At 47.1% G+C, this 24,835-nt stretch overlaps 1 protein-coding gene across 3 annotated transcripts in view; it reads left to right on the top strand.

The window, feature by feature from the left end:
• Positions 1–23,827, top strand: part of ALOX5AP (arachidonate 5-lipoxygenase activating protein) — a 47,283-nt gene extending 23,456 nt beyond the window's left edge. Inside the window, exons 2-6 of one of the 3 annotated variants that reach the window (XM_033236046.1) lie at positions 342–434; positions 7,515–7,614; positions 11,561–11,631; positions 15,340–15,421; positions 23,345–23,827. In XM_033236046.1, coding sequence (XP_033091937.1) covers positions 342–434; positions 7,515–7,614; positions 11,561–11,631; positions 15,340–15,421; positions 23,345–23,507 — 509 coding nt within the window. In that variant the 3' untranslated portion in view covers positions 23,508–23,827. The remainder of the gene's footprint in view (positions 1–341; positions 435–7,514; positions 7,615–11,560; positions 11,632–15,339; positions 15,422–23,344) is intronic. The other 2 variants (XM_033236057.1, XM_033236037.1) reach the window with 2 other exon arrangements.
• The last annotated feature ends 1,008 nt before the right edge of the window (positions 23,828–24,835 follow it).

Here is a 24,835-nt window from a genome sequence, read left to right as displayed (position 1 = left end):
AGAGAGAGAGGAAATTGTCCTGCTCAGCATTTGCATTTCCATTATTCCGCTGTTAGTTTAAAAAAAAAAAAAAAAAAACAAGCAGGATACCTAGATCTGGAAAAGGGAGGACTGTGTAGAGCTGTCTCCCTAAAGTTCTGAGTTAGGACTGCCTCAGACCACTTTCGTAAGTATCTCCAGTGCCTTTGTGTTTTATATTTATTAAGATAGAGAAAAAAAGAGTAATTACTAAGGGCAGCTGCTGTAGCTTCGTGGTGATTACTGAACATTGACACGCTGTCACGTTTTGGAACTTTGAGTATTTAATCACTTTGGGATATTCTATTTTCCCCCATCTTGAGTGTGGACAGATGATGGTGATGTAGCCTCCTGGACACAGAGCAAGCCTCCCCCTCAGCCTCCACGCCAGAAAGGCCCAGCTTCGTACACTCCAAGTATGTTTTCTATAAGAACTATACTTTGTGGTTCTCTGACCCAAACATTTTTTATACTAAATTACATACAATGAAGTTGTGGCTCAGAGAGGGAACAAATGGCTTATTTAGACCACCATTTCCTTGAGCCGTTATGGTTTCACACGGGGCTCCCTTGGCCCTGTAAAGTGGCAAGGATCCCTTTATTCAACCTGCATACATGTACCTTGCTGGTATCTCCTCAACCAGAAAGCCCCCAGCACACTCATCACTTCCAGGAACTCTGTTAGTGACCCTGCTCTGGGCCAGATAGTATTCTGGGTACAGGGGGATAGAGCAGGGAACAAAACAGCTACAGTGACGGACAGGTCAGCCTGCAGCCATGCCTGCAGTCTCTGCAAAGGTAGCTGTATGGGTGGGCAGGTGGCCAGCACTTATTCAGCTCTAGTGAGATCTCCCCTCTGGCCTCTCCCCTGACACCCGTCAATAAAACTGAGGGGCATCGGTGGACAGGGGACCTTGTGCCCCCTCACCTGTCTGTGCAGTTAGGGCTGAACTCTGCTACGAAGTTTCAGTTCACTCTGTCCGGCTCCCTCTCGATTCAGAGCTGAGCTGGGGGAAGCTTCAGAGCTCTCCATTTCAAGGACAGGTTCTCCTCACCTCTCCTAATGGAAGTGCACTAGGGAACTGGCCCTGCTCTGCCCAGGGCTTTATCCTGGGCTTTGCCATCATGGTTTAGCAAACCCTGTTCAGATTGAGGTGGGTGTGAGATTTTCAATTCTTTTTGACAGATAGGATTAAGTCTTCTTCTGTGGGACAAGTGGGAGGTGGAGGTAAGATTAAAGATGGCCAAATGTCTGAGTCCTGACAGCCACAGTCTGGAGATCTAGACTTTTTAGAGACCACAGGGCACAGTGGCCTCACTAACAGAGTTCCTGGAAGTGGTGAGTGTGCTGGGGGCTTTCTGGTTGAGGAGATAACAGCACGGACCAGCAGGGAGCTAATTTTTTGGGCTGGAGTGTGATGGCCTGCAGGTCACTGCCTCTGTCCCTCCATTGTCACAGCTGCCCCTTGGGAGCCAGCTGAGGCAATGTGTGGTCAGAGTGACTTTGCACAGTTCTCCTGCCTGTGCTCAGTAAGAGAATTTCTGTGGTCCCAATGAAATCACAGAAAAACCCCTCATATACCTCTCAATGGAGGTGGCAAAACATTCAATAACTTGGGAGGTAACACAACTATTTGTTTTTAACTGTGAGTTTTTAGGTAATCCCGAAGATCCAGATATATGTCCAAGCCTCTTTTTGCAATTCTAATTCACCTCAATGTTGCAACCATAGACCTACCTTACAGAATTCAAAAAAAATATGCAAAAACCCTGCCTTTCTTCTTCCTCATACCCTAAAACGCCATTGTGAACACTTCCTGTTAGTTAAAGAAAGATTTCCATGGTGTTACCAGGCACCGCACCCAGTCTGTGTCCTAAGACAGTGAGGCACAGTCCCACATGCGCCCGTGAGTGCCCTGGGCCCTGCACTCTCTCTGTACTTCGAGAGCCTGATTTTCTGTGATTGGGCAGAGCCAGCCCACCTAGTGCAATGTCCTCCTCTGCCTTTCAAACATTGTTTAGTCATCAAGATCTTCCAACTTGTAACCCTCTCCAGCTTGATCCAGCAGAATGCAGATTTGGAAAAACAGAACGAGTTTAAAATACATTGTTCTAAGAAACCTGGACCAGAACTATCGAAACTTGGTTTCCCAGAGAATGCAGCAAATGGGCTCATTGGCCAATACTATGGCACTGGCTTTTGAGAAAAGAAAGGCTTCATTGCAGGGCTGGCCAGCAAGGAGACAGGAGTTGGGCTCAAATCTGTCTCCCCAATTTGGGGCTTAGGGCAAGTTTTAATTACATAGATGCATTTCTTATGAGTAGCAGGCAGAGAGCCTCCAACTTCTTCAGCCAAGGTACCAGCAGCTTGGACGTGATGCAAACCTGGGAAGCACATACTGGATTTGGAGAAAGTGATTAGGAAGAAATGTGAACGGAGGGGATGGGCTCAGTGCCCCCGAGCTACACTTAGTGATGGCAGAGGAAGAATGCCCTCCTACAGGAGGCTGTTCCGCATCTGCTCTGGTTGAGGGGGAGCTGGCAGACGTTAGCAGTGTCTTCTTTCCCCCAAGAGAGGCAGCCTCCTCTAAGTTTTGGCGACATTATGGCCCTGCAGTCATAAGGATTTGTGAATCTACTGCTAAGGAGGGAAAGGGAGCTGCTGTTACTATTTCTACCCCAACACATACACACACTCACAAGAAACCTCACAAGCACCATATTGGAAGACTTTTCCATCCAACCTGGGGTTTGATAGGCTCTAGAAACAGAATCATAGACTCATGAAGTTCCCCCAAAGCAGGAATCTTCCTTAGAGTAACCCCCACAGCTGCTTCTTCCTCAACACTGCAGTGTTCAGAAAACTCACCACCTTCCAAGCTTGCCTTTCCAATTGTTGCATGGATTGAAAGCTTGCCTTGTGTGAAGAATGGTGCTTCGTGCGGTGCTTACGATTATCTCATGTAATCTTTGCACCATTTAATCCTCGCACTCACCCACTCACGCAACTGCCTTTGCAGAGACTGGAGGGGTCGCTGTAGGCTGACCTTTCCTTCACTGTACCTGTTTTGTTCCCTGCTTTAGTCCCCTGCACCCAGGACACTGCCTGGCACAAAGACAGGTCTTTATAAGTGTATGCAAGTGAATAAAGAATCATTATTATTATTATTATTATTGAGTTTCACTCTGTCGCCCAGGCTGGAGTGCGGTAGTGCAATCTCAGCTGACTGCAACCTCCGCCTCCCAGGCTCAAGTGATTCTCATGTCTCAGCCTCCTGAGTAGCTGGGACTACAGGCATGCGCCACCATGCCCGGCTAATTTTTGTATTTTTAGTAGAGACAGGGTTTCGCCATGTTGGCCTGGTTGGCCTCGAACTCCTGACCTCCAGTGATCCTCCTGCCTCGGCCTCCCAAAGTGCTGGGATTACAGGCGTGAGTCCAGCCTAGAAATACATACTACATGATTTATTCCTGTTTTACAGATAAGCAAAGTGAATCATGGAGAATTTGGACCGTTGGTTGAAAGTCCCAAGGTCAGGAGTGGTGAAGCTGGGATTAAAACCTAATCATCTGACTTTAGAGAGTAGACACTTGCTCCATGCATACTGCCTCCAATTCATTCATTCAAGCACTCACTGTTCAAGAAGTTCTTTCTTATGTTGAGCTGAAATCTGCAGCCCTGTGCCTTTTATCCAGCAGTCCTGGTGCTGTTCCCTAAAATCACTTAGACTGTGCCTGCTCTTTCTGTGTTTACAGTGTCAGCTGTCACATCCACCACTTCAGTCTACCGTTTCTGGAGTCCCTTGCCATTGGGTCACCTCTCCTCTTCCTGTGTTCTTTCTAAGAATAACTATGCAGATAGGTGTCTTCTGTACAGGGAAGCTGTTCCTGAGATATGGACTCCAACTCTGTTAGAATAATCTACGTATGAGTTACTTTTTCGAGAACCATGTGTCATTGCTGACTCATATTAACTCTGTGGTTAACTAAAATCTCAAGATCTCTTTATGTTTGTTGAGAAACTTATTTAACTTTTCTGGCCCTCAGTTTCCTTCACTGAGCAGTGGAGTGACTGATAACCTCCACATGTGGTTGCTGAAGGTCTTGCACAAGATGATGTAAAGCAGCTAGCCAGGCCCACCTACAGCAGATGCCTCCCAAGGGTTTGCAGCTATCTCTCTATCTGTGTCTTTGTCTCTCTCACACTGGTTTTGGCTTACTGTTAGCAGCTAGCTGCGATAAGTGTGTCTATGGTCTTTGCCTGCATTGTTTCTGTAGCATACTGCAGGATTACAAGAGGATGGGGAGTGAGGGGGCGGTGAGGAATAGACAAAGGCAGCCAACTCTTCCAAGTTTAGCTTAGAAGGAAGGAGAGGTAAACCCTAGTGGAATGTTGGACTGAGGCAGGTTTGTTTTTGTTTTGTTTAAAGGGTAGGGAAGATCTGTGGGTGTTTCCAGGATAAAGAAAAGGAGAGAATAGGATATTAAAGATTCTGGAAGTGGGAGAAGGAGCAATGAAATAGAGACTTGAAGTCAGTGGCATGGACAGGGTCAAGATCGCAGGTAGAGGTCACAGCCTTAAAGAAAAGGAAGGGGCTTGGTTCTCTGAGCAAGGAGGGAAAGAAGAGAGGCAGAGGCAGAGAACTACAGCGTGTGGTGCTGCTCGTTGCAGAAATACCGTCTGACTTTTAATACAGTCATCCCTCCGTATCCCTGGAGCACTGGCTTCAGGACCTCCCTTAGATATCAAAATTCATGGATGCTCAAGTCCCTGATATAAAATGGCACAGTATTAGCATTTAACCTACACACATCCTCCATATACTTTAAATAATCTCTAGATTACTTGTTTTGTCTTTTTTTTTTTTGAGATGGAGTTTCACTCTCGTCACGCAGGCTGGAGTGCAGTGGTGCAATCTCAGTTCACTGCAACCTCCGCATCCTGGGTTCAAGTGATTCTCCTGCCTCAGTGTCCCGAGTAGCTGCGATTACAGCCCCCCCCAACTCCCCCAACAACTGGCTAATTTTTGTATTTTTAGTAGAGACGGGGTGTCACCATGTTGGCCTGGCTGGTCTCGAACTACTGACCTCAGGTGATCTACCTGCCTCTGCCTCCCAAAGTGCTGGGAATACAGGTATGAGCCACTGTGTGTGGCCTAGATTACTTATAATACCTGATAGAATGTAAATGCTATGTAAACCGTTGTTATACTGTATTGTTAAAAAATAGTAACAAGAAAAATATCTATACATTTTCAGTACAGACAAAATGTTTTTTTTGTTTTGTTTTGTTTTAATATTTTTGGTCAGTGGTTGGTTGACTCCAGGAATGCAGAACCTGCAGATACAGAAGGCTGATTATACTAGCCCTGTTTATGTGTTCAGAGGCAGGGGACACCATCTTGGGTTCTGGAAAGAAAACAATTAGGATCTTCTGTCATACTCTGGCAAAAACAGATCTCTGGAATGGACAGGTGTATTAAACCCTGTGGAACTGGCTGGGCCCGGTGGCTCACGCCTGTAATCCCAGCACTTTGGGAGGCCAAGGCGGGTGGATCACAAGGTCAGGAGTTTGAGACCAGCCTGGCCAATACGGTGAAACCCCGTCTCTACTAAAATTAGAAAAATTAGCTGGGTGTGAATGACACATGCCTGTAGTCCCAGCTACTGGGGAGGCTGAGGCAGAAGAATCACTTGAACCCTGGAGGCGAAGGTTGCAGTGAGCCGAGATCACGCCACTGCACTCCAGCCTGGGCGACAGAGTGAGACTCTGTCTCTTTAAAAAAAACAACCCTGTGGAACTGATGAAATCCTGCGGGGAGCTTCACGGTGACAGCAAGAGGAGAAAGACATCACGATGTGACCCACAGAGTTTGAAGTCCCGGCTGCACTGCTCCCCAGTGGCAGGGTGACTCTGGAAGGTCACAGGGTTCTTACCTACAGAGTGGGAACAGTACTACCCACTGCAAAGAGTGGGTGCAAAACTCAGTGACAGAATACATGGCAAGTGCCCATCACATTGCCTGGGATGAGGTGGGCCCTTCCTTTATGCAAGAGACCCTACAGATACACTTAAAGTGGGCACATTCCTACAGAAGGAGTGTTATTTGTATCAAAAAGAAAAACATGAAAGGCTTTTATTCCTATACATAATAAAGCACCCTTTTAATGTCTTTTTGAGGAGGATAATATGAAATTGATGAAAAAGAACCCTGTGGTTGGATCCCTGACAATCATATATATCCCCTTTTTCACTCTTGAAAAAGGAGTAAAGGAATAAAATAGAAGAGGAGAGGGGAGAGAGACCTTCACCCCCCATCATCCAATCTATAGTCAAACCCTCCAGACTGTGTCTCCTTGGCGTCTCTGACACCCCACCGCCACCACCTCAGTCGACTCCTATCTTATCCCCCGTTCCTGGATCTGATTCTGCTAAGTGCCTACCACACTAAAGACAGGGTGGCTTTCTGATGACTACATTCCTCTGCTTAAACCTGTCAGTAATTCCTTGTTGTTCTCAGACAGAACTAAGTTCTGAATTTCTTCACACAGCTCTCAGCAAGGTCACAGTCACCCTGCTAGGCCCAGGTGCAAATCTCAATGGTCATCTTCTTGAAGCCCAGGCTCAGTTATTACTTTGTCATTGGGGCTCATGCCCCCACCCTCTTGCATGCATCAAATGGCCCCTTACCATGCCCTTCTTTGGCCCATAGTTCAGCACACCGTATCATTTCAATTTATGTATTTTGCTTACTGTGGATGATCTGTTTCCTCCTCTCCTGTCCTCACCAGAGCATCAGTTTCTCAAACCAAGGCTCTTTGTTTTGTTCTTGGGTGCAAGCTAAATGTCTGGCACGTGGCAAGTGGTCATAGATACATGTCATTGAAAGAACAATTCATCACCTCCCTCTTTGGCCTTGTCTGTCGTTCTACCAAATCCCACTTTCTCCCCAGCACCCTCCATTCCCCCTCCTTGGCTGGACATTCTGAACCAAAACAGTTCTTTCCCCTGGACCTTTGCATATTCTGTTCTCCTAATGTAGAGTGGCCCCTCTCCCTCCTTCTGCTTGGCTAATTTCTACTTGTTCTTCAGATTTTATCTTAGGTGTAATTCCCTCTAGGAATCCTTCTGTGACCCAACATGGAATTAAGTTGCCTCCTTTGACCCTGAAAGCACCGTGTACTCAATCTTATCTTGGCATGACTCGCTCTGCTGTGTGGAACACCTGCTTTCCTTGTTTGTCTATTCCTTTAGGCTGTAAGATCCTGGAAAGTGGGGGCCGTGCCTTGCTCACAACTGCGTTTCCAACACCAAACACAGCGTTCATTAGAGAGCAGCTGCTGAGTACATTTCTGCTAAATGACAGTTGATGGAGGACATTTAGGGCTGTTTGGAGGTCAAGTCAAGGAGGCGTTTAACATTGTAGTAAAACAAGGAAGTAACAGGCTCCAGAACATGCCCACAATGAACCAAATGCAAACTTTTTTGTTGGCAGGATTCTTTGCCCACAAGGTGGAGCACGAAAGCAGGACCCAGAATGGGAGGAGCTTCCAGAGGACGGGAACATTTGCCTTTGAGCGAGTCTACACTGCCAAGTGAGTCTAAACCCTGATGTTGCTAACAGGTGGCGGCAAGGGCAGGGGGATCTCCTTCTAAGAGTGATGACACCCTTAATACCACATGTCTGTCTGAGCCAACTTTCTGAGCGCCAGGGAGCTAAAGAAGGTTGGATTTCACCAGAGAGGCTTTGTGGACACCCTTCATCATCTTAGTGAGTGCTAGTGTCAAAAGAAAGGGAGTGGGGATATGGGGCGCATTGGCGGCGTGAGGTGTGATCTCTGCAGCTTCAGAAAGATCAGAGGGAGTCATTTGGTTAGGGAAGTTGACCTATTTCCTGTGGGGTTAGACCAGGGCTGTTGCTGTGAACACCAGCCATGACTCACCAGTCGCCTTCAGAAGCCACAGGCAGGACACGCTGGTGACAGCCTTCAACTCACCTGTCCCTCACTTTCCTGCAGGTGGAAGTCTGGAGGTGACACCAGTGCCTTTTCTAACACAGGGGCTTCTTGAGCAACTAGAATAAGAACAAAAAGAATGGGGACATTACACAGGTGCTTTCCCCCCTCTCATTCTTTTCTTTGAATAAAAAGGCTGTTTGAAAGCACCTGAGCAGCTCCTAAAGATGGGTGCAATCTATTCAGGATGCAAATCCGAATGAATGTTATTCAAATCCTCCTCTCTCCTTTATGGCGAGTGTATTTCAAGGCTCAGCCAGCGGTAGGTGTGTTGGGTACTATGGACTACGGACTAGGGGCCGGTCACAGAGGAAGGCCTCATGCTAGGGAGCTAAGGAAGGAGCTGGCCTTCAGTTCCAGCCCACGAGCAACGTTGATGTCCCCAGAGATCCTTCCAAAGGGGGAGTCATGGTCACCCAAGAAAAATGCATTCAGAATGCCAAGAATGGTGCAAACGCAGGACAAAGATTCACACCGCAGGGCTGGAGTCCCTGGGCTCGCTGCTGGCACCATGGGAGGGAGGCTCCCCTTCAGCGGTACCATTGGTTTCCCGTGAATTAAAATGGCTTCAAGGGATCTCGACTGAACAGGCCTACATCACACTCACCGATACACTTTCTCTTCAGTCCTCCTCATCGAGGTATTTTTAATTGTTTCAGTGAGGTGTAGGCAAGCGGGAATTGGAAGGAGCGTCTCCTCAGCTCCCTCCCTCCGCTCTGAAATTGCTGGGCCGCTCTTGAACACATTAGTACGGTAGTCACAGTCTGACTGCCTGGCCCTTGCCCTCTTTGGGCATTTTCCTTTCAGACAGTCCCTGAACACTCACAGTGCTGCTGCAGCGGGCCACCCAGATCTCCCTCTTTCTGCCTGCTCCCACATGCTCTGGGCTCCACTCCCTTCTCCCAAGCACTTCCGTCCAGGGCTATTCCAGCAGTCCAAGCTCAAGGAAATCCTTTGCTAAACTGATTGTAGAGAGGTTTCTATTTTAACATCTAGGCCTTCCATGTATTAATTCTCAGAACTAACTTAAGATGTCGAAAGGTGTGATTTAAGACATTTGAAAACCATTTGGAGGAGACTACAGAAACTGTGTCGGCTGCTGTCAGCCTCTTTGCACCATCTGCAGAGAAAAAGACTAGGGTCCCACCTCGGACACATCCACATGCAAGAGGTGCAAAGGAGGTGTCTCTGATGAGGCAAGGTCAAAACTTCTCCCCAGACGAAATCCAAAGACAGCATTCCTACTATGCTCTATCAGTTTGGAAAGAGAAACTTCTGCCAGGTGACTGCATTCTCACTGATCACATTGTGTTCCTATGGACTCCTCAGCTCAACCAGTTTGGAGAAGTTATGGCGCGATTTCAATGTATGTGGTTAGAAGTTAGGTTTCCATTTTGCTGGCAATGAAGAAGAAATGGAGCAGGCCAGGCTGTGTAGTGTCTGCCATGTTCCCTCAGGAGTGAACAGCTCTGTTTCTAAGAAGCCATGGTACTCAGACCTGGCCTCACTGGTTGCCAGCCTCCAGATTGCAGAAGTGCCCTTTGGTTGGTGGTTGTGCTGTGTCATTTGGGAAGGTCGTTTGGAAGTTCCACAGTCGTTGTGGGGCTCCAGCGATGAAAAGTGTAAGAGGAGAGTGGAAGGTGCTTGTTGCCGCTCAGGCATCCCCACTGTGTGGGTGCTTCAGCCCAGCCCTCAAAACCCACGGGTCTGTACACTCAGCCTCCATGAGAAGGAAGGTGAAGGATGAGGGAGGGGAGAGCCAGCCATGGAAAGGTAGGAACTAAGCAGGCAGGGTGGAGAGTTTTCCGTAAGATAAAAATTGTCTAGATACTTCTGAGGTTCTGTTACAAAGACCACTTCCTCCCTGGGCTTGCAGACGGAGGAAGCCCTCTTCATGTATATGTGTGCCTGTCTGGGTTGTAAAAAGGGCCAAAGATCAATGCAGCAGGCAGCTACATGCTGGCAAAAGCCAGAGGCAGCTGGTCTGTTTGCCTGTGTCAGGAAACCACTGGGAATAGGGTTGTGTGTTATTCTAGGAGAAAGTCGTCCCAGGAGCAGCTTCCCCAGGGGCATCCAAGAACACTGAAAAGGGTTACAAGATGACCCATGAGGCTGCAGGAAGAAATGAAGCTTTACTCATTTTTAACATATACACGGACAGTAGTATGTGTATATAGTTTATATGCAAATATACTTGTTATAAGGTTGCATGCTCAAAACTTTTGGTCGATGGCGTGTGGGATCATAAATGTTTAGTGACCATGGCTATCAAGGAAAAATAGCATGAAGGACAAATGATACTGGTGGATTAAAAAGACAGATGCAAGTATTTTTAGCATAAAACACAACTGCTGACTGATAGAGATAGCTCAAGATTCTGGGGCAGCTGCTGAACAGATACCCCAGGCAGATCGGCTCAGACTTGGCCTTAATTAATGGGCTTTGCCTTCACCCATCTCCCATGAGGGCAGCACTGAGTCAGGGTTTGAGAGCTAAAAGGAATTGGACCTGGACTCTGTCCACGTGGATATTTTAATTCTAATTAATTAATTTTTTTGAAAGACAGAATCACACTCCATTGCCCAGGCTGGAGTGCAGTGGCACCATCTCGGCTCACTGCAACCTCAGCCTCCCATGTTCAAGTGATTCTCCTGCTTCACCCTCCTGAGTAGCTGGGATTACAGGCACACGCCCCCATGCCTGGCTAATTTTTGTATTTTTAGTAGAGACAGGGTTTCGCCATGTTGTCTAGGCTTGTCTTGAACTCCTGACCTTGTGATCTGCCTGCCTTGGCCTCCCAAAGTGCTGGGATTATAAGGCATATTGTTTTAAGCCACTCAGTTTGTGGCCACTTGTTACAGCAGCAAGAGGAAACTCATACAATCATCATGTGAACTCACAGGAATATGGTGAGTTAAGAGAGGATGGGTGTGAAACATCCATAGTAGAGTGAGAACTCTCCAGGGAGTGAGGACTGTGCCCAGCACACAGTGATCACCCGCTCAGTAAGCTAACTTTCTGAGCACCAGCTTTTTTGAATTGACCTTGGTGTCTTTAATGCTTGAAGATCACCTTTCTTTGCTCAGCCTGACTTGCTGACCTGGGCTGATTTGTGGATCTGATAGAAAAGTTTCCTTAGTTGGGCTCTTCTCCCTCCCCCACCACCCCTATGCCAGTGTGGCCACATCCTCTGTCTGCATTGCTCACTCTTCGATTCCAAGAAGCACAGGTGCGCTGCCAGGAACAGGAACCCTGCCAAAGCAAAACATCAGGAAACCAAGTCTCCCTTACGCGTCACCGTAGGAACAGAGTTAATGGATTATGAACATGTGTTTGCTTTATACCATTGTTTGTTTCCCAGGTGGCAGCTGGCTGCCCCATCTTATTGGGTAGATGTAAGTGGAATTATGAATGGGATTTATGTTTCATACATGATGATGATTATTAACTTCAACTTTCAGCTAATTTTCAGACCACATTGCAGTAACTTGGTATCTGATTGTTTTTCTCCTTATTTATTCTACAGCCAGAACTGTGTAGATGCGTACCCCACTTTCCTCGCTGTGCTCTGGTCTGCGGGGCTACTTTGCAGCCAAGGTAACTCAGACTTCCCTTTGTTCATTCTCCTTCTATAAAGTGCATCTCAAGGAGGTTCAAAGGGCAGGCTTTTTGTTGAAAGGACTTTGCCTGACCCCTGGCTCCCATCTGTGAAGCCCTGGAGAGGTGAGAGCCCTCGGGAGGCTGTGTTTCAGGCATGCTCTGCGCCCGTGCAGAGCGCGTGTGATAATGCATTGCTAATGCTTGCTCCCTGGTGGCTGGTTGAGAGCTGCTGTGCTGACAAGGGTGGTTTAAGGCTAAATGTGACTCAGAATCCTTAAGCAGTGTTAGTTCAGATACAAGGGCATTTTAATGAGAGTGCCTGAGGGATCTATTCTGGGGCCACTGTGACTGGGCTCTTCTGCTGATAAGCTTCCAGTGTGGTGGCCCTCCTTCAGGCATGTTTCCACTGAGCCACGGGCTGGATGCCACATCCCTGGCCGTCCCACAGTTAGCAGCAGCCCACAGGCTTGACTGGAGCAAGTTGGAAATACAGATCAACTTCCAGAGTTGATTTAACATTGAGTGGAAATCAGTCATACTTTTGGTCCCCTTTCGGGGCCATGCCTGGCACTGTGCCTGGTGGCCGATGGGCATGAACTGGCCAGCTTCTGTGGCCCTGGAGGGCACAGGCAGAAAGGCCACAGAGTCCCATGATGAACTATGTAAGACTTATTTTTGTCTCCCCGCTCTATAAAGTAGATAGAGTAGATCTTATGTCCTTTGTTACCTTTCAGGATACTTTGATTCCGAGAGATGAAGTAACTTGCTTTCAGCTACTCAGCTGGTGAATGACACAGGCAGAATGAGTGCCTGGGTCTCTTGGCTTAAAATTCTGGATTTTTCACAAAAATCCTCTTACTTTATTCATTTACGTAATCAATCTATATTGAAGAGCTACTGTGCCAAGCCCTGTGCCTAGATATACAGTGATAAATAAAAGAGGTGGCGGCGAAGCACAGGCCAGCTGGCAAGATGGACCACAGAAGTCAGTGAATGAAGACAATGACAGGGGTGGGAAGCGTCAGGCGGGAAAAGAACTAAGTTCAGTGACAGAGAGCAGAGGTGAGGCTGCAGCAGAAACCACTTAAGGGGCACCACGTGGCACTCCTTCTGTGCTGAGAAGGCTGTCAGTAAGCTCACCGTTTCCTATTTTCTATCCTGAGTTAAATAGGCAACATGTCTCGCATTACTCGAAAAATCAAGTCAAACTATGCTCTTACTAGGAGTTACAGTTCTTTTTATGTCTTAGATGTTTGATCTAGATGAATGCGGACTTGCTGTAACCAGATAAATACAGTGGGAGTTTGAAGGTGTTTCGGAGCCCTGGAAATACGGATTTCCTGTCAAAATAAGCTTTGTCATTGCCAGCAGACAAAATCATCAGTAAACCTTGGTTGATAATCATGATTTCTTATGAATAAACAGATTGTGGAAATTTTTTGAGCAGAAAGGAAACCCAAAGATAATTCTAGTGCAAATCCCTCACTTCATAGAGCAGAAGCTCAAGTCCCAGAGGAACAAATGGCTTGCACGAACATCAGAATTTTAGAGCCTGGATTTGTACCCTCCTGATGCCAGCAGCCCACTTCCCTGCAGGAGGCACCCACCTTCCTCGCACAGGGGTTTGAGTGGTCATTTTCCACCCATAATCTGTTAGCTCATGTTCAATTGGGTTCCCACTGAAAGAAAAATGGACCAGTAAGTTGAAGCAGAATCACTGAGATGGTACAACATAGAAAAAACTTTGCCCAACGCAAATTGTGATTGTGACAGTTTTGCGATTTTTAGAGAATAGCATGGGCCGGGCACAGTGGCTCACGCCTGTAATCCCAGCACTTTGGGAGGCCGAGGCAGGTGGGTCACTTGAGGTCAGGAATTCAAGACCAGCCTGACCAACATGGAGAAACCCTGTCTCCACTAAAAATACAAAATAAGCTGGGCGTGGTGGTGCATGCCTGTAATCCCAGCTACTCGGGAGGCTGAGGCAGGAGAATCACTTAAACCTGGGAGGCAGAGGTTGCGGTGAGCCAAGATAGCACCATTGCACTCTAGCCTGGGCAACACGAGTGAAACTCCCTCTCTAAATAAATAAATAAATAAGAAAGAAAGCCGAAACTCACAGTTTCTCTTTTGCTTTGATTTTCTTATCTGCCAGATAACAGTAGTATTTTGGAAGGCAGGAGGAACTGTGGAAAGAAATGGGTTTTGGGGAGTGGCTCATTGGAGGCAAATCCAAGGACGCTCATTGCTAGTGTGTGACTCCAGGCTGTTACTCCGCTTTTCCAAGCCTCAGTTTCCTTATTGTAAAACAGGCCCATGGTCTAGCTAGTAGCATTCCTATGGTGAGTGAAATAATATGTATAAAACTCCCGACACAGTGCTTGGCATATACCAGATTCAGCCATGTAAAACTGCCAATATCTGACTATTTATGACCTACAAAAATAGCATTTCATACGGTTCCGCCTAACAACTGAAGCGCAACAAATGTTATTATTGATAATGCGGGTGGCAGTGATAAAGTTTTGTAATCAGAAAGACCTGGTTTCAAATTCCACCCCTTCACTGGCCTTGTTTTCATTCATTTCACAAATATTATTTTGAAAACCCGTATGTGCCAGGCACTATGCCAGGCTCAGGGATGATCTAGAAAAAAGACAGATGTCCTCATGCCTCTTGTGGCCTGAGCCTCAATTTCCTCATCTGTCAGACGGTGACAGTAACACACTCCTTACCAGCGAGCTCGGAGGATTGGAGACTCAAGTTCCTCAAACGCCAGGAGCACTGCGGCAGGTGAAACATATTCCCTCAGTGGCAGCAGGTTTTAGACGGCTTTTATAGCTATGGCTCCAGATAACATTAGTTCCAGCTGAGTTAACTGCCAGCGCTAAGCCTTCAGGACTTCATAGGGTTATTGGGGGTGTTGCTCCAGGCAGTTTCCCAAAAGGCTAGAATGCAAAGGGAATCTCCTTCCCTAGAGATCTTTTCTAAACGGTAACTGTTGGTTCAGGAAAGGTTAAACATTGTGCTGCTGGGAGGCTCGGGGTGAAGGGTGTACTTTTAAGAGAACCAGTTTCAGAGCTGGGTTCAGGGTTTAAGCCCTACCCGCTGCCCCCTTTTACCAGCTGACAGCCTTATGCAAGCCTGATGGACCACCTGAACCCACGTTTCCGCAGCTGGAAGTAGAAACGTGGGTACTAGTTATGTTGAAAGGACGCCCGTTAGATGATGGCTATGCAAATACCTTGTAAACCAGGGGTGTCCAATCTTTTGGGCTCTCTGAGCCACACTGGAAGAAGAGTTGTCTTGGGCCACACATAAAATACACTAACCCTATTGATAGCTGATGAACTAAAGGAAAAAAAATCGCAAAAAAAAAAAAAATCTCATAATGTTTCTAAGGAAGTTTATGAATTTGTGTTGGGCTGTATTCAAAGCCATCCTGGGCCATGTGTGACCCACAGGCTGTGGGTTGGACAAGTTTGTTGTAAACAATGCCATGATGCCAGCATAAGGTCATTATTATCAGTATTAGGAAGGTTCTTGGGTTTCCTCTAGCCCTTGGGCTTTTTTTTCTGAAGTGCGCATGTCCTCTGCTAGATTTTGTGACCAATGTTGATTGCCTAATGATTGTGCTCAAACTAGGCTAACGGCATGTTTTGGTGGCTACGAAACTGACACAGGTGTTTTCATTTCTCCACTTAGTTCCTGCTGCCTTTGCTGGACTGATGTACTTGTTTGTGAGGCAAAAGTACTTTGTCGGTTACCTAGGAGAGAGAACGCAGAGGTAGGTAACGGGGACTACTAAAGAACTATGGAGTGATTCCTGATTTTTGAGCAGGAAGAGTGATAATTCAAAACAATATTTTACTAGATTCATGGCTCTGTAGCACCCCCTTGGGTGGGAGGGGGAAGGCTGACTAGGACCTCTGATCCTTCTCTCTCTGAGCTTCGAAGACTGAAAATACAGCTGGGGGGACTTGCCCATTTTTCTCATTAAGCAATTCCTCTGCATGGTGTTGACTTTCAAAGGGTGCTTCAGTGCTGTTCGCTGCACATGCCTTGCAGTCCCACACCCTGCACTCCCGCCTTACAGAGTCTGGCGCTGGAATGACTTTTTGTGTCTGGGTTCCCAGGCCTCCTGGGAGTGAAACGTTTGACTGTTTGTCTAGAGAAATGAGAATGAACGCTTGCACCTTGTGATAAGTTGTCCTGAGGAACAGATCTTCCAGGGGCCAGCAGAAAGAATGTTGGGAAAATAAGATGCAGACATGACGGCCGGGTGCGACGGCTCACGCCTATAATCCCAGCACTTTGGGAGGCTGAGGTGGGTGGATCACCTGAGGCCGCGAGTTCGAGACCAGCCTGGTCAACATGGTGAAACCTCGTCTCTACTAAAAAATATACAAAGAATTAGCCAGGCATAGTGGTGGGCGCCTGTAATCTCAGCTACTCGGTAGACTGAGGCAGGAGAATCGCTTGAACCCAGGAGGCGGAGGTTGCAGTGAGCCAAGATTGCACCACTGCACTCCAGCCTGAGCAACAAAAGCAAAACCCCATCAAAAAAAAAAAAAAAAAAGGTGCAGACATGAGACTGTGAAACTGACTAGCATCACCATTGCATTGTTTATAGATGTTGCCAGACAGAAAGCCCCAAAGCAGCACAGTACCTTCCTGACACCTGGATTAGGAAATCTAGATTTTAGTAAAATAAATGCTGATACTTACAGAAGAAACATTGGAGTTAGAGTATGCCATCAGTTCCTTAGAGATTGCAATTCCTAATGCACTAGTAGGGGTCCAGGTGTCAGGAATGCGTTCTGCAAGGCTGCTGCCCCAGGTGCCGACCCCAGCCTTCCACACCATTTTCCTTCCTTTTCTATGTTCACAGCCGCTCTGTCTTTTACAATAGCACCCCTTTCTAGTGGCTAATGGGCTCTATGATTAGATAGCATCCTTCAGTAGTGATAAAGGCAGTGACATCCTGGGGAGGTTAGCGGGTGAAAGCGCTATATCTGGAAAACCTGAGAGCCTGTGAAGCTCAAGGACTTGACAGGGTTAGACCACGAGCCGGGCTGCAGCTGGAAAAAGAATGACTGTTCTTTCGGCAGATCCTTCCCTGTGCCATCTCTTTCTTCATTCCTCGCTAGTAGCATTCTTATTTATCCTCTAAAACCACAATTCCATTATCTCTCCTATTCTTATCAACACTGCCCTAAATGATATTCTTTATTCTCTTTTGCCCTGGAAAAGCTCTATCATGCCTTTTCCCATGTGATTACCTTATTAAGAGTAGGGGTGGAATGTCTAGCAATGAAATAAGAGGGTCTTCTCTTTTGCCTGGCTCCCTGTGCAGCCCTATCTTACCCCTCGCAAAGTCCCAGGGATGTGGCTCAGTCACTGCTCCTCTCTTCATCTGTCACCACTTGCTTAAGATCCTACAGCTGCTTTAATTCCGAGATAATCTGCAGAGCATGACAAAATGTGTCCACCTACCCACATGTCCTTTTAACTTTAAAGGTTTTAGTAACTGATTCCTATTAGGGAACGAACAGAGGTGACAAAAATAAACAATAGAAGATTGGTTTATAAGAAATCTTTAAAATAGTAGATTTCTTCAGACCTCATTGAAATATAAATGGCCTGACTTCTTATGTCCCTCCCTGGTCTCCTGCTTTAGATAATAAGAATATCCCGCCAGCTCCATAACCCACTGTGTGCATGGGTTCAAGATCCCCTTCTCCTCCCCTGTGGGTGTGGTAGGCTTTACTGATGAATCATGGTGCTCTTTCTTGCAGAGACCAAAACTGGCCTCAGAGTCCTTCTTAACACAGATACTGCTTAACACAACCACGCTGAGTAGTTGTCATCAGTAGAAGTAATCGATACTAGAAGAAATGTCTAAGCCTAATCTAGACCAAAATATGGCCTGATATAGATGCAAGCCAGAGGGGCTCTATGGTTAAATGCAAGGAGATTTTCAATCCTGCCTTCTAGAAGCTACTTGTTGAGAACTTCTTCAGTTAGGCCCGCCTCCTCCCCAGGTCCCCCTTCTGTTCCTGGGTTATGTCACACTTGGAATCTGCAGACACCTAATGCCCTTGGGACCTGCTGTAGTTCTTGACCTCACCCACCGAGGAGGAATTGCTTGATGAGATTCTTCCCCTGAAATTTCTCTCTTGGACCCCAGATGGTCCTTTGCCCCTTTCCAGAAGTTGCTTCAGCCCTGTCCACTTCGGAAGTTCAGCGTCATCCTTGGTCCAGTGGGCAGGGAAGACGTTGCACAATGTATGCCCCAGTCTGAGCTTCTTCCTTCAGGCTTCAGGCTGCCCTGCGAGGATTTTGTAGTTCCCTTTTTAATGCCCTCGAGAAGTTTCTGGCTCTTATTTTCAGCCCTTCATCTTACTCTCTGACCCCTTCCTCTATCCTGTTTAGTTCACCTGTAGCAGTTACTACCCAGCAGTTAACTGAACCCAGTTCGTTTCTTTTCTTCTCTTTGTTTTCTTTTTTCTCTTCTCTTTTCCCCTTCCCTTCCATCCCCTGCCTCTCTTTTCACTTCACCTCACCCTTCACTCCCCTCACTTCCCTCCCCTTCCTCCCTCTCCCTTCACTTCACCTCACCTCACCTCACCTCACCTCACCTCATCTCGCCTCACCTTACATAGAGTCTTGCTCTGCCGCCCAAACTGGAGTGCAGTGGCCTGATCTTGGCTCACTGCAACCTCCACCTCTTCCCAGGTTCAAGTGATTCTTGTACCTCAACCTCTTGAGTAGCTGAGACTACAGGCGTGCACCACCACACCCGGATAATTTTTTGTATTTTTAGTAGAGATAGGGTTTCGCCATGTTGGCCAGGCTGGTCTTGAACTGCTGAACTCAAGCAATCTGCCAGCCTTGGCCTCCCAAAGTGTTGGGATTATAGCCATGAGCCACCCATGATGCCCAGCCTGAATCTTGGTTTCTTCCTCATTCATTTAAGCTATCACCTGGGCCCAAACTCAATGGCACCTGGCACCAACTGGCAACTGACTCTTGGCCTTTTATCACCTACCTTCCCCAGCGGGCACTAGGTTGCTCCCTCTTCCTATCCCTCAGAGTCCTGTCCTCAGTCGGGGCTCCCACTGATCCTCTTGGCAATTTGAAGTTCTCAGCTCAATGGTGGGTAGGCAATGACTGTCAACGCTTGAGGCCAGTGAACTCAGGTTACCCTACTCCTCCTTCTCCTTAGTTGCTCACTCACTCCTCATTCACTCAACATTCATTCAGTAGATATGTGCTCCCTGCTTTGTGCCAGGTACCAGGTCAGTTGCTGAAGGAATAACAGTGAACATAACAGAGCCTTTGTCCCCAAGGAGACCCAAGGTGTCTCCTAGAGCCAGGGGCACATTGCAAGACCAAAAATATTCAACTCACCAAAATAAACATAGACCTAGTTCTCAAAACGCAAGAAGACTGATTCCTCGCTGTCGTTTCTCCTCAGCATCAGTGTTCTAGAGTCTGTGGCCTCTCCAAGTGTGGAGCATGGTGATACTTCACCAGAGTTTGAGGACAAACATTCTTCTTTTGGAAGGCCAGGGAGCATAGATGGATATCAAGGCTGCTGTTTCTCAAAGCGAAACCCGCCAAACAACAGTATTAGAATCATCTGTGGTGCTTATGAAAGATACAGATTCCTGGGCCCCATCCCAGAATTACGAATCAGAATCTCTGCCAGAGGAAGCCTGAACATTCGCATTCTCAGATGAGTCTGCATTCTCAGAGAACACATTCTTTAGGTGATTCTTATACACACTGGAGTTTGGGAATCGCTGAAGGCTGTTCACTTCTCTTTTCTGAGAAATGATTCATTCACTTCAGAAATATTTGCAGAGGTCCTGATTTATTGGATATTTGTGGGTGGGCAGAGGAGAAATATCTTGTCCTCACAGAGCTTACAATTTTTATTTTCTTTAGAGGTCACCAGGCTTACAGTGAGACTTCCATAAGTTCTGAAAAGAACAGAATTGTAAAACAAGAAGGGACTGTAATGTTTTCTGCTCCTACCTCGTATTTTGTGCACATTAAGAACCTGGGGTGGGAAGTGGGAGAAGGGTGGTGACTGGTGGGGGGCCACAGAGAGCTGAGGTGGGGTGGTCTCGAACTCCTGAACTCAAGCAATCTGCCAGCCTCGGCCTCCCAAAGTGCTGGGATTATAGGCGTGAGCCACCTACGACGCCTGGGTGGAACTCAGGGCTCTGGGTGCATGGGCGCCCTCATCTCCCACACTACGGCACCTCATCCTAGGAGTGGTTAGCACCTTTGAGATGGGAATTGTTTAGCAGGATGCTTTTGTGTTTTCATGTAAGTTTATGCTGCCTGTGGAGGGCACAGCTGTTTCAAAACTAATAGCCAAATCCTAGTCTCCAAAGTCTGAAGGCATCCTTAGGAAGTCACTGCAGTGCAAAGCGCTGGACTCTGGTCTCACACAGGCAGGTCTGAACACCTGCGTTGCCTCTTGCTGGCTGTGGGACCTGAGGCAAATCGTGCAAGCTCTCTGCTCTGTTTGCCTAGATGGAAAATAGGTTCACGATACGCCCCCACAGGATGGCTGTGAGAATGAAGGAAGTCCCAACAGATGCTTAATAATTTAATTCTGACCTTCCTCACTCATTTAGAATCATGTACCAACTTTTAGAAACAATGAAAGATTAGTGATTCTTCTGTGGTTGGTATAAAAAAAAAAAGAAACATGAAAGAGATATCTTGTTTGTTCAAGGGCTAATGACCCTGGTGTGCCCTGTCTCGGCCCCCAAGCTCTTCCTTCCCTGCTCACAGCATTTCAGATTCTCCGCAGCTTGGCCTGAGCCTGGGGCAGGTTCGGCATCTGCCCACCATGCTCGCTTGCCACAGCTGTGGCCCCATCGCCAAACCTGAGATACTTAAAGGTACAGCTAATGACGGCCCGACCTGGGGTCACATTCCCTGAGCCCTGCAGACAAGGGAGCAGGAAGCTGAGCTTTTATCTTCCACACCCTGTACACGGCCTGGGAAGAGTTAAAGCACCCTAGTCCTAATGCTGCGGGAACCACATGCCCTGAGACCTTGGAAAAATCCTACCTGAATTGAAGAACACCACTATTTCCTGAGGAGGCGCGGCCATTTCATTTTTCACTTCGGTTTTATCTTGAGCGTAAAACAGCTTCGCAAATCACTTTTTCTTGTTTCTGTAATGAGCGTATGGTGGCCTCATTTGTGTGATAAATCTGAGCCACCATGATATTTGACTTTTCACAATTTAATTTATCTGAACCCTCTATTCTCTGGCTAAAAAATATCCCTTACTTGGACTTCTTTATTTTATTTTCACTTCCCTTAGCAGCACTAGCAGAGGGCTCTGTACTCATCTGCTGGGGCCGCCATAACAAAGTACTGCAGCCCGGGGGGCTCAAGCCACAGAATTTATACTCTCACAGTCCTAGCGGTTAGAAGTCCAAGATCAAAGTGTGGGCAGGGTGGGTTTCTCCTGCGGCCTCTCTCCTTGGCTTGAAGAGGGCCACCTTCTCCCTGTGTCTTCACGCTGTCTTCCCACTGAGCATGTCTGTGTCCAAATCTCCTCTTGTAAGACCCCAGTCATACTGGAGGAGGGTCCACCCATATGAGTTCATTTTACCTTAATCATCTCTTTAAACACCCTGTCCCCAAATACAGTCCCATTTTGAGGAACTGAGGGTAAGGATTCAACATACGAACTTTGGAAGGGACCTAATTCAGCCCACAGCACCCTCTTTTGGGATGTTTATTTTCCCCCGTAAGGAGCTAGTAAAGATGTCTTATCTCATGAACATAACTGAACAGGAAAACAGCGAGAGAATGAAGCTGGCTAAGGAACAGGGCTGGTGTCAGCTAGCAGTGCTTTTCCCATGTGAGTGGGTCCCACAGGGAGCTTGTTAAAATGCACATGCTAATTCATTAGGTTCCAGAGAGACCTGAGATTTCCCATTTCTGACAAGCTTCCAGTGGGGGCTGATGCTGCTAGTCCATGGACCATACTTTGAGTAGCAAGCAGCTTGATACGTAATGGCTGAGTGAGTTTCAGACTCCTGCTGTAGAAAAATTATGAGTTGGCTGGGCATGGTCGCTCACACCTATAATCCCAGCACTTTGGAAGGCCGAGGTAGGCAGATCACCTGAGGTCAGGAGTTCGAGATCAGCCTGGCCAACATGGTGAAACCCTGTCTCTACCAAAAATACAAAAATTGGCTGGGCATGGTGGGAGGCACCTGTAATCCCAGCTACTCAGGAGGCTGAGGCAGGAGAATCGCTTGAACCCAGGAGGCAGAGGTTGCAGTAAGCTGAGATCGTGCCACTGCACTCCAGCCTGGGCAATAGAGCTTGACCCAGTCTCAAAAAAATAAATAAATAAAAATAAATTATGAGTTACATTATGAGCATGTGGGGTGCCTTTCAAATTGATAAGATTTCTAATATTAAACCTGTGGATGCCAAATGCTGCTCTCTCTGATTATGGCAGGAAACGGCACTTGGCAGCATGAAGTTGGCTGCTGGGCTGAGCTGGCTCATCTCGTTGTGCGGTCCTGATTGCCTAAGGGTGCCTTCCCGGGATCTTTACTAACAACCTCTTGAGTCATTTGGACTTTCCCAACCTGTTAGCACCACTCAATGGGCCAGACATGGCGGCAGTCAGAGGAGGGCTCTGCAGAGGGAGGGCAGACGCAGGGTGGCCTCTGCGTGCCATTAGGAGGTCACATCTCATTGGTGGATGCAGTTTAGGATTTAGTGCCTTGGAGAGAAGGATAGAGTGTATTAAAACATGTCTCCGCTGGGCATGGTGGCTCACGCCTATAATCCCGCACTTTGGGAGGCCGAGGTGGGTGGATCACCTGAGCTCAGAAGTTCAAGACCAGCCTGGCCAACATGACGAAACCCCATCTCTACTAAAATACAAAAAGTTAGCTGGGCATGGTGGCACGTGCCTGTAGTTACAGCTACTTGGGAGGCTGAGGCATGAGAATCACTTAAGCCCAGAAGGTGGAGCTTGCAGTGAACCGAGATTGCACCACTGCACTCCAGCTTGGGCTACAGAGTGAGACTCTATCTCAAAAACAAACAAACAAACAACAGCAATAACAACAAAAACCAAGTCTCTCTCTCCACTCAAAAATGCAAGGGCCTGTCTCTCATTGCTGGGTGCCCAGCTCTCATGAATGTAAATGTGAATTACTCCAGGCAGCCTCAGGAGAATAAAATGAGCCCTCAGATGCCGAAGCACCTTTCAGGTTCCACCAGTTTTATCGGCTCATTTAAACTTCACTTCTAACACAGTCCTGCATTACACATGTGTCTGTTCTTAGGGGCAGCTACAGAGAGGGTCTGAATGGTCCTAATGCGCAGTGAGGATGCCCAGTGATCAACAGAACCTGCCAACTTCAGGCCATCAAGGAGCTCTGGAGTTAAGGAAATCATGACAGCCCTCGCGGTAATGGGTTTTGAGGTCTAGGCTCTCTTCGCTTGGGTTTGAAATAAGTTCAATGGCTAGTAATAGCTGAGACACTTCCATCCTTCGTATGAAGTAAATGGGAAAATGGAGCATTGTTGAATCCAGGGAGCTATAATTTAAACCCCATGTATCTAAAAGGGGTAACATTTTTGTGTGTGTGAAATTGGTGTCATTTGCACTGCATCTACAGTTTTCTTTTTCCTTCTCTTCCAGCACCCCTGGCTACATATTTGGGAAACGCATCATACTCTTCCTGTTCCTCATGTCCGTCGCTGGCATATTCAACTATTACCTCATCTTCTTTTTCGGAAGTGACTTCGAAAACTACATAAAGACGATCACCACCACCATCTCCCCTCTGCTTCTCATTCCCTAACTCTCTGCTGAATACAGGGTTGGTGTTCTCATCTAATCAATACTACAAGTCATCATAATTCAACTCTTGAAAGGATTCTGCTCCTCTTTAGATGGCTGTAAATCTATTGGCCATCTGGGCTTCACAGCTTGAGTTAACCTTGCTTTTCCGGGAACAAAATGATTTCATGTCAGCTCCGCCCCTTGAAAATGACCATGGCCCCAGATTTGCTACTCCCATGCATTTCATTTGTTTCCTCACTTATCCTGTTCTCTGAAGATGTTTTGTGACCAGGTTTTTGTTTTCCTTAAAATAAAATGCAGAGACGTGTTTTAAGCTGATAGTTGAGGGGTTTTGTTAATGGCTTTCGGGGGATGTATCTCTATATCAACAAACAACTAGTTTGTTTTCCTCAAACTAAATGATAATATTAAAAATACACATCCTGGCCGGGCGCGGTGGCTCATGCCTGTAATCCCAGCACTTTGGGAGGCCGAGGCGGGTGGATCACTTGAGGTCAGGAATTCAAGACCAGCATGGCCAATGTGGTGAAACCCTGTCTGTATTAAAAATACAAAAATTAGCCAGGTATGGTGGTGGGTGCCTGTAATCCCAGTTACTTGGGAGGCTGAGGCAGGAGAATTGCTTGAACCCAGGAGGTAGAGGTGGCAGTGAGCCAAGATCACACCACTGCACTCCAGCTTGGGCAACAGAGTGAGACTCCATCTCAAATTAAAAAAAATACACATCTGACTTCTGGAAAAATTCCTTGAAGATCTTTTATGACATCCATCCCTCTTCACACAGCCGTGTGAATTAGGTTGGTATCTTCATATGCTAGCATTGTGCCCAGCACTTCCATGTTATACAGTTTAAAATGTTCTGTAATTCCCTGTGGGAACCTAAGATAGTGCCAGGCCCATCATAAGTGCCCTCAAATATTGGCAAGCCAATGAATAAATGAATGAATGAGTTTATGAATCGCTGGCTGGCTGTATTTAATGAAGTGTGTGTGTTGAGCCATTTCCCACCGTGTGGACAGATTTGTCTCACAACATGGGCCTCTTCCCAAAGGCCCTACCACCTAGTGCCATCACACTGGGTTTTCGATTTCAACATGTGAATTTTGGGAGAGTGCAAACACTCAGACCATAGCACCATCTCAGTGAATGTCCCACTGGTCACTCAGTTCACAGTGACAGTGATCCAGCTGCTGTCGTGCCAGGTACCACTTGGCAGAAATAGCACAACTTGGAAGATGGCAGGGTGTAGTCAAGATTCCAAGACCCCCAACAGAGAAGCCGGCTCTTATAGGGGAGCCATTCATCAGGATTGAACTCTCAGTCGAG

The sequence above is a fragment of the Trachypithecus francoisi genome, unplaced genomic scaffold (assembly GCF_009764315.1).
Source record: "Trachypithecus francoisi isolate TF-2019V2 unplaced genomic scaffold, Tfra_2.0 Contig01461, whole genome shotgun sequence".
NCBI classification, from domain to species: domain Eukaryota; kingdom Metazoa; phylum Chordata; class Mammalia; order Primates; family Cercopithecidae; genus Trachypithecus; species Trachypithecus francoisi.
Note: the sequence above shows the minus strand (reverse complement) of the source record. Positions and strands in the feature narration are given on the sequence as shown.